This window comes from Bicyclus anynana, chromosome 18, assembly GCF_947172395.1.
Source record: "Bicyclus anynana chromosome 18, ilBicAnyn1.1, whole genome shotgun sequence".
NCBI classification, from domain to species: domain Eukaryota; kingdom Metazoa; phylum Arthropoda; class Insecta; order Lepidoptera; family Nymphalidae; genus Bicyclus; species Bicyclus anynana.
Window position 1 is genome coordinate 13,232,807 of NC_069100.1, and position 19,922 is coordinate 13,252,728.

Genomic DNA, 19,922 nt, shown 5'->3' on the forward strand with positions numbered 1-19,922 from the left:
TATCAAGTTTGACATGTCTGTCTGTCTGTGCACCATAGCTCCCGAAGGGATGAAGCGATTTCAATTTAGTTTTAATAAAGGTGATTTATGTGCGAGTGTTCTTAGACATGTTTGATGAAAATCGGTTGAACCGTCTAAAAGTTATGGGATGTGAAAGTGCAGGGTAAGAATAACCGAATGTCTGCAAATATATTCGAGTGGGGTCTCAAATGAAAGCGCACTGAAAGAGGATATTGATGACTTGATCAGGAGAGTAAATAACAATTTCATGACCTTCAGTGGATTTTCAAAATTTTCAATTGTTAAGAAGAAATTCTAAGTTTCATTTTGATCTCGGTATTCAGAGATGGTAACTGAATGAATATGTGGTGTCATTAGCATTGTTTTAATCAACATTTGTTGATTAGCAACCAGAGGAATTTCTTATTCTTCCGCTACAAGCAGGGAAACTGACGTACCGAAAAGGTTAAAACCACGTTAAAACCTCGGCCAGGTTAACCTCCTCCCAAACGACAATACTGGATCACTCCCTCAAGTTATGACTTGTGACTATGGTAGGGTAGTGATATCAAACATTAAAATCTGAAAAACTTGTGTTCAATCCCTCCGTTTAATCCTTTATTTCCCGTCCCAAATATGACAAACAATTAGAAAAGATTAAGTCCTACTTAAGATTTGATCTTACTGAGTTATTAAATACACAGAATCGTGCGAAATCTCGGCGTTTTTTTCACACAATCTGCATTCAATTATGTCTTTTTCTTCGCTAACCAGATAAATGCAACCTTTGTGCGAGATTTATCGTGATCGTACTAAATCGCCGTGTGTTTTGACGAAGTTTTCATAAGCAAATATTAGACAAAATAGCCTCTATGCGGACGGATTAAGGAGTTTAAAGTTAACAAACGCAGGTAAAGTTACTTTTGTCTTATTACAAAAGCCTTTAGGAACCTGGTTACTGCGTCCTCTCCTCTTCCAAGTCCAACTTCACACCGCAACCGTAACCAGTTGCAATCGATCGGCCGGCGTGTGCGCACGTCTTTTGTATTTTTACGTCAATAAAAATCATAATAGACACCCCGAGTTGTACTAAATACGTATAATCCACACATAGACGGCATATTGCATTACTCAAAAACAAAAGTGCGTTAACTAGTTTCTGCATTTGTATAATAAACCGGTTGAAATAGGAAGTTAGGTAGGACAACACAACAGTTCGCGTTGAGTTATATAAAATTGTTCTTTCGCAGGTAAGCTGGCATTGTTTGTGTAAAAGAGTTTTGTTTTTTAGAAAAAAAAAGTGTTTAATAGTCGTCAGTTCAGTGAAATCGAGTGCAGTTCGTCAGGTAAGTGACTGATTATTTTTTCTTTTTTCACATTGTGGATTGTGGTCGCTTTCTCCGACGTTTTTACGTTTTTTAGGGTTGAAAGACTGTGACGTGAATCGGAACGTTCGATTTTTCGATTGTTTTGCTAATTTACATTTCTCGAAGACAAATTTGTTGCAAAACACGATGGTTTCTTGGTTAAAAACTTTGGTTTTATTACTCGAAAACCTGTTTACGTACAGGTTAGGTAGCGGTGTTAGATACACTGCTATAACAGTTGGCACTTGGCAGTTGGCACACTACTTTTGCATAGTGATGGTACTTAACATGTTTCACCTTTTAATGTGTTACTTTCTGATATGTTTATAATGTAACTTAACATATAAAATCAGCGAATTATTAAGTCTAATAGAATGGTTACTCCAAAATTCAATACGACTGAAAAGAATGTATGGTCACCGATTTTAACTACCCAATACAGGGCCAAGCCTCCTCTCCTTCCATACAGGAGAGGGGATATGGTGGACACACCATGCTTTTCTAATGCGGCGTGGCGGAGAGGGTACTTTTATCGATCAATATTATATGTACCTGCTTATCATGCTTACCGATGTATAGGGGGTAACTACCAGTTTCTAAACACCGGGCTGAAAAATTTGATTGAGGAATTCTCGAAAAAAAGAGTTTTGACCCAGGAATCGAGTCCAGGCCTGCCTGTGTCAGACAGGCTAACCACTGGACTTGTAGAACTACCTCCTCCTTGCCACGTATTCGTCATTACTGAGGGTCTTGATCCCCTAACACAAGCTTGCTTCTTGACGATGTCCCACCATGTGGCTCGGCTTTTCGCGACTTGCAGAGCCTCGTGTTATGTGTTTATTTGATAAAGTAGTGATATCATTATTAAAGTAGAATTATCAAGATTTTTTTAGGTATAAGTAAAATGCCGGGTGGTTAGGGTAGGCCTGGGCCGGGGTTGGGCATTACCTTATGACGCTATGTTTGACATAACACCTACACATTTTAATTGACGAAAAGTTTGATCGTTTACTGGGTCCTTAAGTCACAGATTAGGTAAGTGTTAGATAACGAACCTCAAACGTTAGGTAACTTACCAGATTACCAGATGTTAGTGATAATGACCTGGGCCGATAGCTGAATGTGCTCCAACACGGCATAAGGCCAAGTATTGACTTACAAAGTCAGTCATCCATCCTAATACTTACTTTCGGGTCACGGATCAAGATCGATTTATACTATAAGGATTTTTTGCAATGATATCAGTTAAAATGTGATTTTTTAAATGCTCTTCTGAGCTCAGTGATGGTCAAATCCCACCAGGTGGGCTGACGACAATTATAAACGCGTTAGATCATTGATCATATATTTTTACAGAGGGGTAGCTTCTAGCGAAATAGGGCCTTACATGTTATAATTGGTCTGAGTGCTGGGTCTAAAATGGTCGGTCTCCTTTGATGTCAGCCACTGATGATCAAGTTTTTTTTTATTCTTTACAAGTTAGCTCTTGATTTCACCTGATGAAAGTGATGACAATATGCAATCTATGATGGAAGCTGGCTAACTTGTTAGGAGGAGGATGAAAATCCACACCCTTTTCGATTTCTACACGACATCGTACCGGAAAGCTAAATTGCTTAACGGTACGTCTTTGTCGGTTGGGTGGTAACTAGCCACGGCCGAAGCCTCCCAGCCAAAAAAGTAAGCTACTCCTTCATGTTAGGTAGCCTTGAAGAGATCACTATTAGTGATAAGGTCGCCTCTTGCACTGCATTTTATCCTTAATTCTAAGATTTTGTATGTTTTTTATGTTTGTTAGATATTAGATATTAATTAAATGAAATAAATATTCTCCCATGCCTGCAGTGCTAACGGCTTGACAGCCAATAAAACTGATCGTGTGTTGATTGCGATCTGCATGATGTCATGCACACCGCGACCAGCACACGATCAGTTTTATCCGCTGTCAAGCCGTTAGCGCTGCAGGCATGTGAGCTTACTTGATAAGACGTCATAAAATGAGGTTAGAGTATGTCTGACTTACGCAGACCCAGTCTCTGTTGTACATTGCAATACTATAATTAAATACAATCCACTTATGTAGAAGCAAACATGACAAGCGTTTGATCTGTGTGTCCATTGTGCGCCTATGGCTGATTACGTGCGATTGTGATTTGCCGCCATTTATGGCACCACAGATTGTGATCGTGGTAAATGTCAGAGGCCCTGCGCGCTGGAATCTTACTATGATCTGAGTCACCCGTATTATAACAATATTAATATTAATCATATTATATTAAGTATTATATGCATAAGTCTAGGGTTGCCGTCTGTACTGGATAGGTTGACAGACCTGCTAGTTTAATCTGAGTTTAAGTATTAAAAAATAATACTTCAATATATCTAAATATGCTGTTTGATAACCGACCTTTGACCGTGTCACAAATTAAAAAAAAATTCAACTTGATTTTTTTTAGATTGAAAAAGCTTTAAAAGAGTAATTGGTTAATAAAACACACAAAAGCGTCTGTCTCTATACATTGAGGTACCACCACAACCAAAACAACCCGTCATATCGCAAATATCAATAAAGATGACTTTTGATATTTTCGGATGATTGATGGACAAGTTATTATGTTAGGACGTTTTATTTTGGTGTTAAATAATAAAATGAAAATTCCTAGAATACGATCGCAACGCCATCTATCGGTTCTAATTACATCGATAAACGATATAAATACTCGCGGAAACAAATGCAAACCATGAGAAGGAGGGAAAGGATTTGCATGCTCTGATGTCATAACCAAGTATAATAAGGTTAAACCTACGCAGTGTTTGTTTAATCAATTACTGCCTACTTGCCTGACATTTCAAATTACATTATGACGTAATAGATATAATAGTAACGCAGATTTTAACTTAAAAGTTAAAAAGTAATCCGAAAAAGAAACTGAACGGTTAAGCACGGCAGTCCGAGGTTTATACGAAGCTGTCTTCCGAATCTTATACTATACTAAAATCAAGCTTTACGCTAGCCACTCACCATACCAGGAAATTCATGTGCCTGTTAAGCTAACGGCAGGACATCGACCGCAGGACCGGCATCTGTATGATCATGCACATCGCGACCAACGCACAATCAGTTTTATCAGATGTCCTGCCGTTGGCGCTGCAGGCACATTAACTTATTGGATGTTGAGTGGCTACCATTACATATTAACGCTTCAAGGTTTGAGCCCTTGTTATATGAGAACTCTCAAAACCACCGTGATTACAACCATTTAATGGCTTATTTAAGTAGGAGCAAGCGCTAGTAGACTTTCATATTTTATTGAATGACCTGATGACGATTTCTTTTTGTATTTTTGGTAGCCTGTACCAGCAGTACTTGGTAGTTTGCAGCCTTTGGTGTATTTGTTTCGTACAGCCCTGGATTAAGCCTTAAAGCTATTTAAGCAATTGTTTAGGGCACAGAGACGACCGAGAAAAATGAGCACTAGTTAAAGCAATTTCAAATTGACCTTGAATTTTTTTTATTCTGCCTAACCTTATCATGAAAGAAGTCCCCCAAATGCGGCGCTAATGTCTTAATGGCAGTCTTATTGTAATTTTAGTTCAGGTTTTAGCCGCGGAACTTCTTTCATGAAAAGGACTCTAACATTTTTTTAATTAACTCTGTAGTTCACATAAGGATAGGGTAGAAGGGGCCAGGGCTTATCCCAACAATATTTCGTAACATCGACATATTTTAGAGATAAACACGAGAAAATACTTAGACACAATTATATCGTATATATAGCTGGCTAGCATGTGAAGATTTCCATAACATATAACTTAAGTCAGTCGGTATGTTGTTACGTCTAACAATAGTTAGGACCACAGCTCACAGGTGCATTACAACTGTATGTGTTTATTGTAATTAGCTGATTACATTATCTACTTCATTATTAATTAACTATATTTATCTGTTTGTGTTTAATACTAGCCCGCCGCGTTGTTTCATCTGCGTAGTTCCAGTTTCCGTGTGTGTAAGTAAATGCATGATGTTTTATATCTGCAACATAAAGTTTTTTTAAAAAAAGTAGACAAAATGATATTTATTTTAAGAAGAAGAAGAAATACTTTATTGCACACAAAAATACAATGATAAAATAAAACAATAAAAAGATAAATTAAACTTAGCATGCAAAGGCGGCCTTATTACTAAAAGTAATCTCTACCAGGCAACCCCTGACGAGAGAACTTGCGAAGAAAGAGCGGGAAGGTGCAATACAATATATGTAATTATATATAAAAATAATTAAATAAATATAATATAAACGTAAATATAATATTAAAATTTACATATGAATTTTATTTCTTTCTATGTCTACAATATGTCTACGAGATATATTTTTTCAAGAGGTCAGAATAAATCATGCATTTAAGGGTTGCTAGCTACCCACCGTCTGATAAACTCATATACTCGTACCTATAGCGATCTGCATGATCTCATGCACATCGCTCCGTTTGTAAGGGATTTGTTATAGTGACGTCATGAAACAGTTGCAATATAGACCATCATGGCCGACAGGCGTTTTGGCCTGTACTGTCAAAAATATATTTAAAAACTAAAACTTTCATGTAATGACGTTTCGAAAAAATATGCAATTTTTTTTTCAATCTAGTAGGACGATAATGAACTATTTAAGACCATTTAATAAAAGTGTCAACTAGCCTATTGGCTCTTTGTCTTTTTAGAACTGGAGCATGCGGGACGAAGTGTTTCTTTGGGGTTCTGCTAATAAAATATAAACACATGGGTTAAAAGTATCCCAGCGGCGGTTCTGGGTACATCACCTAGAACCGCCGTTGGACTACTTTTGTCCAACCTGTATCTATAACCATTTCACTGCTGCTAGTTGCCTCGACTGGTGACAGAAGGGCTGGCTCATTTTTCGCGCAAAGGATCAGCCTGGCTGTCCAGCGCGGAATTGCCAAGTATTCTTGGCACCATTCCACGTGGGCATGATTTGTACAGTTATTAGGATAAGTTAGCTTAAGTTCCTTATTATATTTGAACGGAAAAAAAAATCTATAACTATAATTCGATATTAAATCATCATCATACATATATAATAAATTTAGCAGTGCAACACAGTATCACTATTGTTCGTCTATCCCCTTACCACTGCGAGATCAACTCAATTTTAAACATTCATCAAAGAAATTTTAAACATTTTTCTTAACCACATCTCAAAATCTTGCAACCGGTAGAAGTATAGACTGACAAACATTCAGCCGTCAATAAATGAAGTAAGTCTGGGTATTGCAGGCCTTCTGTTTAAAGCAAATCATCGCTATTTAATAAGTAGTAGGTACTAGGCTAACGTACCTAACCTAAGAATGTGTTATTACATATTTGCAAAATAATAATATGTGATTGAAGGTATTTTCCGGTATACCTATTAGGATTATATGACCGAAATAATTATATGAACAAACAAACATAACCTAATAATCTTAATAGGTTGTTATATATATTATGTATGTATAGTCATTCTGTTTATCATTGTAAAATAAAGCTTTTAAATGAATACTATTTTGTGCAATATTTGTTGGACAAAATCGTATTAAAAATTGTTACTTAAATGTGTAAAATTAATTAGTATTCGAATAGTTCCTGTGCCAGTGGCAATATGAGTATAAAATATGGCTTGTGTTACTTGCTAATAATGTAGCTTGATGGTAAATTGGTTAAAATTCGTCCAGTAGTTTCGAAGATATTTATTTTTTTTTGAATGTTTTTTTTTTATTATTTGCAAATTAGCCCTTGACTACAATCTCACCTGGTGGTGAGTGATGAAGCAATATACATATATGTATATGCAATATATGAGTAGCGAATAGCTTCAAAGCCTAGTCAAGCCTATGCAATTACCTAGTAAATAAGGAGTATTTAATCTGCTTACTAGTTTGCAAATCCATTCTAAAGATCCGCCAAACGAACGAGGTCTGGGTCTAGAATCGTTCATCTCTTTCGTACTAGTTACAACAAATACCACTCTCTCTGTCACACCGTTTTACCGTTACATTACTAGACATTTGTTCCGTTGTAGATTACAGGTGAATTTGCGGCTAATAAATAAATATTTACTAACTTTGGTATATTAGCTATCTGATATAATTAACATCAAATCAATAATGAACGCACTTTTTTCGTATTTCGTGTCGTACTATGTCCAACCCACTGCAGACTAATTCACTATCTTGCTATCCACTTAAAGACTTAAGCTAGTTGTCAATTGTCATTTACGAATTTGAGATTCCATGTAACAAATGTCTTCCGGTGCTTACTGGTGGATATCATACAGTAGGAAGATGACATTTCTCAAATGATTTGATGTTTATTTTAATAGGTTGATAATAAAGACCAAAATAGTTAATAGGCTAGCTGGATACCTTGTTGTCAAATATTGAGTTTATTAATTTTTTATTTATAATAATAGCCAGCAGTGACAGATTTAAAAATATGCCGCCAGTAGACTGTTTAATGTTGCTGACCTCTGAAATTCGTTTTCTTTATATTTGTAAGCGAATTTGGCCTAAAAACCCTTTCTGGCCTAGGCTCTAATCCAACCTACTTAGACTGCTGGTAAATCCACCACTGATATCCAGTCATAAGTGACATATGCTTTAAAAAGATGCAAAGGACATGCCAAATAAAAAAAAGTAGGTTTTCTTCGCGGGCGTCTATAACTAAATATATAAATAACTAACGGACGCGGTCAAGTTTTGCTTTGACTTATTTGCGCTTCTTTCTTATCCCTACCCCTACCTTACCCCTTAAAAAAACTCCGTAAAAACTATCGTTGTACCTCAAGGAATATTCTAAAAAAAAAGAATAGGGATGATGACTAGGTTTGAATATACTGATTTATATGATACATTCTGGTAAATAAGGTCAATGTTAACTAATTTATCCGTAAAAAGCAAAGATCGTCTCTATAATTGCAAAATAAATGAGATTATAAAATTTCAAAATCTATTAAAAATCTTTTATTATAATTAGATGAAAGTTCATACAGTTTTAGCTTCCTTACATTAAATGAAACATGTTTAAATATATATATACTGTATAAACTATAAACATAACTAAACTATAAACTATAAACGCACAAATAACAAAGATATTAGTAATTTTGTTTGTACGCCCATACAAATCTAACGATCATTATGTACCTACGACGTCATTAGTTTGTATGGGGCGTTTTTCAGGGATCCGTGGCAGCGCCGCAAATCTGACGCTTTAAATCCTGTAGCTCTGAAAGTAATGATCGCAGATATCCTGTTTTTTTTACAAAATTGCTTTACTATTAGCATACCCTTAATTTATATACAATTTAAAAAACTGTCATCATCTCTATTAGCCAAATCGATTCAGCAGTACTCAAGATGTGCGCTTAGCAACACATTTCATACATTAATTTTTGTAGATATAGATAACTCGTACAACTAGGCAATGTATGATTGTATTGAAGCAGTCATTAGGCTGTAAGTATCATTAGAAAACAAAGGAAAGTCAGAGGCGAAAGTTACATTATGGTTGACCAATTATAGAGTGTTTGTAATTCTAGTCGTGACGAGTTACGGCAAGAAAGTGTGTCTTTTGCTGACATAAAGGATGTGTTATGGTTAGTACTACATTTTTTAAGCGAAAATAATATTAGACTGTATGTACTTATTTATACATTAGTAGAAAAGTAGAAAAATAGCCGTGATAGCCCTGTGGGTATGACCTCTGCCTTCCATTCCGGAGGGTGTGGGTTCGAATTACTCAATGCACCTCCAAATTTTAAGAAATTAAATATCACGTATCACAAACGGTGAACGAAAAACATCGTGAGGAAACCTCCCATAAGCCATATACCTAAGAATTTTCATAATTATCTGCGTGTGTGTAGTCTGCCAATCCGCATTGGGCCAGCGTGACTATTGGCCTAACCCCTCTCATTCTGAGAGGAGACTCGAGCTCAGCAGTGAGCCGAATATGTGTTGATAACGAAGACAGAATTAATCGCTTGGCCATGCCATGACTTGAGAACGACTTTATGGTCTTGTAGGGGCCGTAATCTCTGGATTTACTAATTTTTTAAATTTTTATACCAATAAAAAGCCACGTTATTTCTGAGTGTCATAGGCTATATTTTATCCCCGTATTCTCAAGGGAACGGGAACTATACGGGCGCCGGGCGTCAGCTAGGGCCTAAATACCTTGATTTTGGCTTACTCTATAACTACATGATACCTAAAATAGATTCTAGTCACAGAGAGATAAATTCTAGTCTCTTATATCATGATGTGGAACAAAGACAATCTCTTTATTCCATAGCCAAAAACAAGTATATAGGCTCGACTTGATAACCTACTTTTTTAACACGTTCGCTGCGGTACGAGGTCAATTGACCTCGCACATCTTGCTGCTTCAAGATTTACGGGGTCGATGGACCTCGTGCCGCACTACAAAGTTTTAGTATGAGGTCAAGAAACCTCGTACCGCACCAGCGAACGTGTTAAGTCGGTTATCAAATAGATTTGTGTATAGAATTAGCCAATGTCCAATGTCTCATTACTTTGTCTACAAACAAAACTTTGTTATCAAACACCGCCTACAATGTTTGGGTGCCGAGAGTTCAAAGATCACGGCCTTGAGGCATACGCGCTAAATATTCCTTTGCATGATGTAAACTCTTTAGCGAACAGTCATAAACTTGTTTTAGGATAGCTCGTAAGTTTCATGTAAACCGACTTCTAAAAAGGATGAGGTTCCGTCGTTGCTTCAATAACGTGATATCGAAAAACACAATTTTACAGGAGGTTATTCTATCAAATCAATAATATCGAAAAATGATATCGAAAAACACAATTTTACAGGAGGTTATTCTATCAAAAAAAATTCGTGGCAGAACTAATTTTAGAATTTAACGGAACCTTTACTCCCCACTACTCAACCCCTCTCCCAGCGCGCGATGCGAGCAGCTGCGCATCGCGCCGCCGCTTCGCAGTTTGGATCGTGCCGCGTTGCAAGAACCAGCTCATGACTAAGGGTTCGAAACTAGTCGGGCATACTCCGACCTAATATCACGTGAGTTTTAACCGTGTTTCATAATCAAATTAATACAGAACTAATTTGTTTAACAAGTACTAGCGGACGCCCGCGAATTTGTCCGCGTGGAATTTAGTTTTTCACAAATCCCTCGGGAGCCAGTGATTTTTCCGGGACAAGAAGTATCCTATGTGTTAATCCAGACTGTAATCTATCTCTTCTTCAAATTTCAGGTGATTCGGTTTAGTAGTCGCAACGTGAAAGAGTAACAAACATACTATTAAAATCATCAGTTATTTGGAAAACACCTCACGGAACAAACAATCCAGAGTAAAATCTATTTCCATTATAAATTTCAGCCAAATCGGTTCAGTAGTAGCTGCGGTAAAGAGTAACATACATAAAAACATACAAACTTTCGCGTTTATAATATTAGTAGGATAGTAGGATTACATTTCCTTGACAAACACAGTTAGTTTTGACATGAATATTTTTCGAAAGTTAAAATATTTTAGTAAAATTTTGTTTTACGAGTTAAATCACGTTTTTTGTGACTTCATTATTTAATTGAATTCAAAAAAAGGAGACAGTTTTTGTATCGGAAACAAATACCAAATGTATACCAGTATTATAAGTATTTATGGGTAGTGTTTTAGGTATCAAGTTATTTTCTGGTTTTCTGGAAAATTGTTTACAAAAAATAATTTAGGGGTTCCGCCCCCGATAAGCTAAATACCGAGTATTTGGTGTGTGACGCATATTTTTTGTTATTGTTAGAAACTATGCATCTGGCAGATAGTGCGATTGTCTGAATATGACGTAGCGGGAAAATGGTGGACGGTTTTATGCAACACTAGCCTATGTCCCGCAGTTTCACCCGCTTCGTTCCCGTACTTGTGAGGATACGGGAATAAAATATACCGTGACTTTCTATTGGTAAAATAATTTTCAAAATCGGTTTAGTAGATCTAGAGATTACCCCTTACAATACCACAATAATCTCTTTAGAATATTAATAGCATACAAATAATTAATATTAATATAGAGTATGGATATGGATTATTATACATCATATTTATGTTAGTTGTGGTAGTTGATTTTGTTAGTAAAGTAGTGATTTTCTGTTCAGTGGTAAAACCTGTCTTGTATAAAAATTATTTTATAACCTGTCGTTAAATAAAAAGAACCACTTAAATCAAAGTTAAAAGCAGATTACGTTGATATAATTTAGTAGCAATGTTGCACATACTACATTTAGCGGAGAATTACGTAAAAATAAAGAAATCCGGAACCGAATGAGGCGGATACATTGCGTAGATGTAATGAATGTGCGAGTATCTAATAAATATTAACTGCGCCGTCTATGGCTGCCTTTATTTGCTGAGTAGTCGACGCCCCGCGGTTTCATCTTCGTAGTTCTCGTTCCAATCAGAATACGGGAATAAAATATAGCCTATGACACTTACAAATGAGATAGTTAGTCATTCAAGAATTTTCAAAATCGGTTCAGTACATCCAGACATTACCTCCTACAACACCACAAACGTTACCTTTATAATATTAGTTATATGGATTTAAACAAGATGATCTAAGTACAGACTTAAAAATATGCCTTATGGCCACCACGCTGGCCCTATGCGGATTGGCAGACTTCACGCACGCAGAGAATTAAGAATACTCTCTGGTTTACTCACGATGGTTTTTCCTTTATCTTTTGAGACACTTTATATTTAATTTCTTAAAATACACACAACTGAGAAGTTGGCGGTGCATGCCCTGGATCGGAATCGAACCGACATCCTCCGGAATCGGAGCCCGGAGGCAGAGGCCACTGGGCTATCACGATCTCTACGGTACTACTATGAGTGAATCTTTAAGCGTCAAAAAATTGTGACGGAAGCGTCACTGCGGCATGACACCGTCCGCCATTATCAATGACGGTACGGAGCGGTACGGACGGACCGTCACATGTTATCTCATTGAACTTCCCATGTAACTCGGTCTGCGCGCACCACAACTGATTCTGCCTCAACAGAGAAATACCTATACTAACAATAGACTGATATAATATTTTTTTTATAAATACGTACATACAGCCAAACATAGAATCTCCACATTTTTGGAAGTCGAATAATAAATAGACGGTATATGACAATTTTAATAAATAAGACCTATAAACATGAATAATTTCTAAATTAACATTCAACCTTTATTAAAATAAGGAATGAATGTTTACACTCATTCGTTCAAGTTCATGGGGTTAATATAAACAAGGGGTATGATATTTCAAAATATTTTCGAGGGTGCAAAGGTACATATAAGACTTGATGACTTAATATCTAAAATTAAATGCTTATGATAGTAGGTATAGGTAGGTAAATACCACTAAAACTACGTCTTACAAGTTTACAACATTTATGGTCAATTATAAAAATATCGAATCCAACGAGATTCTAATTTGGATTTAATTTTTTTGTATTCAATCGGTTTTTATTATATTAAAAGCTAATATCTTTTTTTAGTCAGTTTTTAAAATAAAAAGATAGTTACAATTAATTGGCTTAAAATATTATCTAATTGATTGCCAAAAAAATAAAAAATCCTATTCATGAACATCACAGAAACTGGTTTACGCATCTAAGGACCCATAATCTAAACTTTTCCTTAGAGATAACCGACCAATTCGAACACAAAATAACGCCACTGTCTATGGCACTTTGCCTTATTTGTTTTATATTTTTATCGAATACTTATAGCTTTTTATTCAATTGAAATTAAATCAAAAATTCAGAGCAGAGTAAACCCGAGCGCACTTCGTTCAATTAAGTATCACAGTCAATCTTTCTTGCAATCCAGACTCATTCTGTATAGAGTGGCTTGATGCAGCTGATTAAAAATATCTATAAACAAATGGGGACTATACCGTTTCAAACAAAAAAACAATTTTTGAAATCGGTCCAGGCGTCTTTGAGTAATCGGTGTACATACATAAAAAAAAAATACCGACCGAATTGAGAACCTCCTCCTTTTTGAAGTCGGTTAAATATAGTGGCACGATTTATCTGTAATCGCTAAAATCTAACGATCAAGATTGCCCGTGTACAATCTGCTTAAGCGATGAAGAACATGCGTGCCCGCTCTATTATGTCCCCATCTTCTTCCCCCATTCACTGTCCCCATCTCACATATCGCACGACCCGTGCTGTACCTACGTCTGTTATCTGAGAGCGAGCGTTCATCATTAAATTTACATTAATAAAATAATAATCGGTCAGCAGTGAGCTCTTCAGTTCAGTTCAACAGTGACCGTCGGCCGGGCACGTTGTCACTACAGCATAAAGATAAACTTATCGTCGAATAAATTTTAAATTATTCGTGAACAATATTTACAAAAAAAAATATTAACTCAGTGTTCGCGATCAGTGTTCGAAAGTTTCGGAATCCGTTGCGTGTTTACGTTTTGAGAAAAAAATAAACAATAGACAATCATGGCGGAAGGTGACATGCCATTGGTCACAAGTTACGGCGGCAGCGAAATTGAATTTAATGGCGCGAACGGGACCAAAGTGTCAAAAAATTCAAGGTCAGTGCAAGCAAAGGTTGTGATTCATACAGCCTATTAGATTTTTATTGACGTAAAAAGTTTGAACTACTTTTGTTGTTGACACACTTTGTTAAAAATGCTGACTACGTTTTTAAATATGGCTACTGAGGTCGCTTTTTTGTATAAATCTCGTTATAGAACCTTAATTAATTCATTATGTTAATGCATATTGAATACCAAACAGCTGGTTTTGTATTATTAGTATACAAAGATGTTTGGCATTTTTTTTAAATACATATTTATGTTGTTGCTTAAAACTTGTTCTGTTTTAGGGATATTATATCCCTAATAACCATATCAATACATATATCAATATACATTTAATAAAATTGTCGGTTATTTTATATGTGCTTAAAATTTTTTTAACACGATACTGAACCACAGACAAACTTTTTTTTTTCACTATCTGTTTGTTTGTCCGGGCTAATCTCTGGGACGGCTGAACCGATTTGAATGGGATTTTCACTGGGTGATAGAGGAGTAAAAAACCAGTGGTACTTGCGGGATTTGAGAAAAACTGAATTTTACCTGAAGTTTGTGGTGTTGCCCCGGTTATGTCTGGATTAACTGAACCGATTTTGAAAATTCTTTTATCACTAGAAAGCCACGTTATTTGTGAGTAGCCTATATTTTATCCCCGTATTCTCACGGAACGAGAATTACGTGGATATACTTTGATACAAAACAAATTACAGCAATACAAAACTACTAAAACAAACCTTAACACACTTATTTTGAACTTTAAATAGATTATAGAACCATTAATTGGAGGGTAGAGGGATTTCATTATGATAAAAAAAATAAGCAGTGATAGCCCAGTGGATATGACCTCTGCCTCCGATTCCGGAGGGTGTGGGTTCGAATCCGGTCCGGGGCATGCACCTCCAACTTTTCAGTTGTGTGCATTTTAAGAAATTAAATATCACGTGTCTCAATCGGTGAAGGAAAACATCGTGAGGAAACCTGCATACCAAAGAATTATCTTCATTCTCTGCGTGTGTGAAGTCTGCCAATCCGCATTGGGCCAGCGTGGTGGACTATTGGCCTAACCCCTCTCTTTCTGAGAGGAGACTCGAGCTTAGCAGTGAGCCGAATATGGGTTGATGACGATGAAAAAAAATATTGTGGTAAAATAAAATAAAATACAACCATGAACAAAGCCGAGCATAGATAATAGAACCATTAACAGTAGGTGAGAGGGAATTCATCATTTAAAAAAAATGATTATGTGGTAAAATAATAAAAAATACAACCATGAACAAAGCCGAGCATAGATTAGAAAACAGATAACAAATAAAACTTGCATGACTGTTATGCCTTGTGCATAAACACGAAGGTTGCAATATGAATTAGTTAATAAACATTTTAACATACACAACAAGATGATCAGGAACATAAACTGTATGTATAAATAGGGTATGGGTTAATACGTGCATTTATAATGAATAACAAAATTATTTTGATACTAGCAGACCCTTATCGCTTTGACTTATGTGCGCTTGTGCCCTACCTACCCTACCCTGCCCCGACCCTACTCCTACCCTACAAATGCTCCCCCCCATTTTAGGGAAGTGGGGGGTTAGAAAGAGATAAAAAGTAGCCTATGTCGCTCTCCATCCTTTCAACTATCTCCTCTTGAAAAATCACGTCAATTCGTTTTGCCGTGATAGACGGACAAACAATTAGACAAACCGACAGAGACACTTTAACATTTATAATAATATCGCACAGAGAGCAGAGAGAATAAAAAATCGTTGCACGCAGGTATAATCGAAAATTCATTGAAACAATAAAATTATTATAAAAGTAAATACATATACAGGTTGCTTTGTTTTTATTTCCCATAACTTCAAGTTATTAACGAGATCACTTATAGAACCGAACTGCATAAGTAATATTTTATTAACTACAAATAAAAATATGTTTTCAAACAAAGTAATTCAAATATAAATTCGGGAGTATTTATACGCAGCCTGTATACGACATAAAATTAAAAAATTTTGAAAAGGTTATAAAATTATTAATTACACTCTCGATCGAGTCATCAATATTCTCTTTCAGTGCGTTTTCATTTGAGACCCCACTCGAGTATATATGCAGACATTCGGTTATCTATCCCCACTTTCACCCCCACAACTTTTAAACGGCTCAACTGATTTTCATCAAACATGTCTAAGAACACTCGTACACAAGTCACCTTTAAAACTAAAATGAAATCGCTTCATCCGTTCGGGAGCTATGGTGCCACAGACTGACTGACTGACAGATATACACGTTTAACTTATAACACCCCTCTTTTTGCGATGGGGGTTAAAAATAAAAATGTCTGTCTATGATTTCAAAATTACTGTTTTCTCAAATGCTTACCTATAGAACATTATTTAGATTATACCAAAACAAACGAACATTGTTAAACATTTTTGTTTATCTGTCTGTCTGTCAGGCCTAATCTTCGAAACGCCTGGACCAATTTTAATGGGAATTTCATTAGACGATAGAGGAAGTTATTGAGCAACAATATAGGCTGCTTTTTATTCTGAAAAACATCTATGGATTTTAAAAATATGGAAGGGAAAGCACCGCTTATTATATGTATGGGGTGCTCGCTACTGTGTTACAACTGTTTTGTCAATTATGACAAAAACAAACAAATATTGTCACATATTAGACAAAAACAGTTATTAGCAAAGAGGATTACCTATTAATCTTTTAAGTGCCATTATGAAAAATGGCGGCGTATAATTCACAAGCACACAATAGATCGAGAACCTGCAATAGCCAGACTTACCTCATTTTATGAAGGAAGTTGGTCAGTCAGACGGTTGAGGGTCTAGACTGGGGGGACGGTGGTTCGATCCCCGCCCAGTTGGTGTATTATCGTACCCACTCCTGATACAGTCTTTCCCGACAAGTTGTTTTTTTTTTAAAGAATATTGGCCATATTTTTAAATATGACCAATACTCCCAACGGGGCGGGGATCGAAACACCACCCCTCGGTAATGAGTCCGAACGCTCTTACCGTTGAGCTATTGAGGCTCTCAGGAAGTTGGAAGTGAATTGGAATATTGGCCATATTTAAAAGATTTGTGGCAAACAAAAAATCTCTGAGTATTAGCATAATTTTCTTCTTAAGTCCCATTTTTATGAAACAAGTCTGAAACTTGCTCCATACTTAGCTTAATATTATATCTGTGAAAGTACATAAAAATCGGGTTAGTAGTTTTAAATTCTAATATTATTTTTTTTAAAACAGAACTTTAAGGGTTGCCTCACAACTTTTAAATTCATGATATCAAAAACTACGATTTCCAATTGAAACCCGATACTTTCAAAAGCCAGCTCACTCCGAACTTTATAGAAAGAAAAGAAAGAAAGAAAAGATCTTTATTTTTAAGTAATGCCACATATCACATAGTTGGCTACTATATCCTATTAATCGTAATTACGTATGACAGGATCTAAGGCAGACAAAGGTCTGACTGCGGCAGGCTCACGTCCACAACACAACACAACACAAAGAACTTGCGTGGCTTCAACACAATTATCTCATGCTAATCCATTCCTAAACAGTTTCACATTGTTGATCTGTGGCATACTTGGATACCAGTTTATCTTACAGTACCTACTAGTCATTCTGAACAAACTAAAACTAAAACGTTCTGAGAGCAACGACATTTTATATTATAGACATGTTATTTGCCTACAAAATCACTGCAAAAAGTGAGCAGAATTTATCATTTATGTATATTTATGTATATGTCGACGAGTGAGTTATTTGATCGGTCAGAAAAATCTACGTCAATTATGTCGTTTCTTGCAGTATTGTTTTCTAAAACTTATTATGGTCTATAGACCGTGCCAAACTTCAAGTCCACTCTGAACACGAGGCGTGTGGTTGCGCAATCACCGGAAACATCCCAGCCTGGTTAAACATACCATTACTTTATCTATACTAATATTATCAAGATGAAGAGTTTGTTTGTTTGATTGAACGCGCTAATCTCAGGAACTACTGGTCCGATTTGATATAGGCTATATTTTATCCCCGTATTCATACGGAAACGGGAACCACGCGGGTGAAACCGCGCGGCGTCAGCTAGTTTTAAAATGTAAGTCGAAAATATTTTCATAATTTATTGAATTTACGAATTCTTTGTGTTCAAAAAAAAAAAATTATAATAATAATGATTTTGTATGACGATTAATATAAACATTTATGAATGTCAAATAAGAAATTAAATATCGCGTGTCTCAAACAGAGGAGAAAAAATATGAAGAAACCTGCATACCTGAGAATTTTCTTGACTCTTTCTTGAGTCTGCCAAACCGCATTGGGCCAGTGGTGGACTCGAATGAGTATCCTCTTATTCGAGAGGAGACTCGTACTCAGCTTCATGAATAACTGAGTTCGGTATGTTGCAACTTGCAACGTCAGAACGGACTCGAAGTTTGGCACAAGGTATACTAATTTGAGTGCCTTCTTCATTTAGAGCGGTTAAATTGCTATGCAATAATCAAAAGTTTTGTAATAAAATTGTAAAACCTCGGTACCTGAATTCCTAAATTCTCAAATTTCAATTATCTCAGATAAGTAGAGCGTAAATAACTAGGATCTCTGGCTTTTGTAAAAATATTTGTTATTTGTTCTGCTTGTGCAAATGTTGAGTACTTATGACGTGCCTTTGTAGATAACTATCATATGTGTATATTGTATGTGTATGTTTATGTATATGTATGTATCATATATGTATGTTATGACGGCCTCCGTGGCGCGGTGGTATGCGCGGTGGATTTACAAGACGGAGGTCTTGGGTTCGATTCCCGGCTGGGCCGATTGAGGTTTTCTTAATTGGGCCAGGTCTGGCCGGTGGGAGGTTTCGGCCGTAGTTAGTTACCACCCTACCGACAAAGACGTCAAGCGATTTAGCGTTCCGGCACGATGTCGTGTAGAAACCAAAAGGATTTCATCCTATCCATCTTAGATTGCATCATCACTTACCATCAGGTGAGATTGTAATCAAGGGCTAACTTGTAAAGAATAAAAAAAATGTATATTAAGTGTTTATGTATGTTTTTAACAAATACTAACAGACGCCCTGAGGTTTTACACGTCTAGTTCCCGTTCCCGTAGCAATAGATGATAAAATATAGTCTACTAGTAGGCGTCGCATGGTTTCACTCGCGTGGTTCCCGTTCCCGTAGAAATACGGGGATAAAATACAGCCTATAGACTTCCTCAATAGATCGGACCAGTAGTTCCTGAGATTAGCGCATTCAAACAAACTCTTCAGCTTTATAATATTAGTACAGATTATTCGGTCAAGACGTAGCTTTCTAATGGTGAAAGATTTTTTTTATTTATTCTAGTAGTTTGTGAGATTTTGACGCGCGACACAAATTTTATGACGTGAGCGCCAAAACCATTTTTACCTAATTACAAGTAAATTAAACAACATAACGAAAAACAAAATGGCCATGTTCAAGATATCTATACAAAACAAAAATGTTAGTACACGTAGCACTTTAAAATATCATGTACCCAAATATCAGGCTCTTAACTTTTCCAGAATCTGGGATCCAGAACTATTTGTAACCACCAAATTACACATTGCACACTCTTAATACTTTAAAAGTAAGTATGTGTTCGATGTATGTGTCTTAAAAATTTAATTAATTAAAATGAGAGATGTTCTCAATTAATTTCTAATTTTGTTCCCTTATTTCTTGAAAACGCCTAGATCGATTTTAAAGGTTGCTTTTATGTTTGCAAGAATAAAAAATATTACAAAGTATTGACGATTCAAAATGAACACTATATTTTACTGAATATACAAATACTAGCTGACGCCGCGCGGTTTCACACGCGTGCTTCCCGTTCCCGTAGGA

At 36.1% G+C, this 19,922-nt stretch overlaps 1 protein-coding gene across 1 annotated transcript in view; it reads left to right on the forward strand.

Moving 5' to 3' along the window:
• The first annotated feature begins 13,728 nt into the window (after positions 1-13,728).
• Positions 13,729-19,922, forward strand: part of LOC112045952 (PTB domain-containing adapter protein ced-6) — a 63,678-nt gene continuing 57,484 nt past the window's right edge. Inside the window, exon 1 of the mRNA XM_024082357.2 lies at positions 13,729-14,014. Within this exon, the coding sequence (XP_023938125.2) occupies positions 13,920-14,014 (95 nt within the window). The 5' untranslated portion in view covers positions 13,729-13,919. The remainder of the gene's footprint in view (positions 14,015-19,922) is intronic.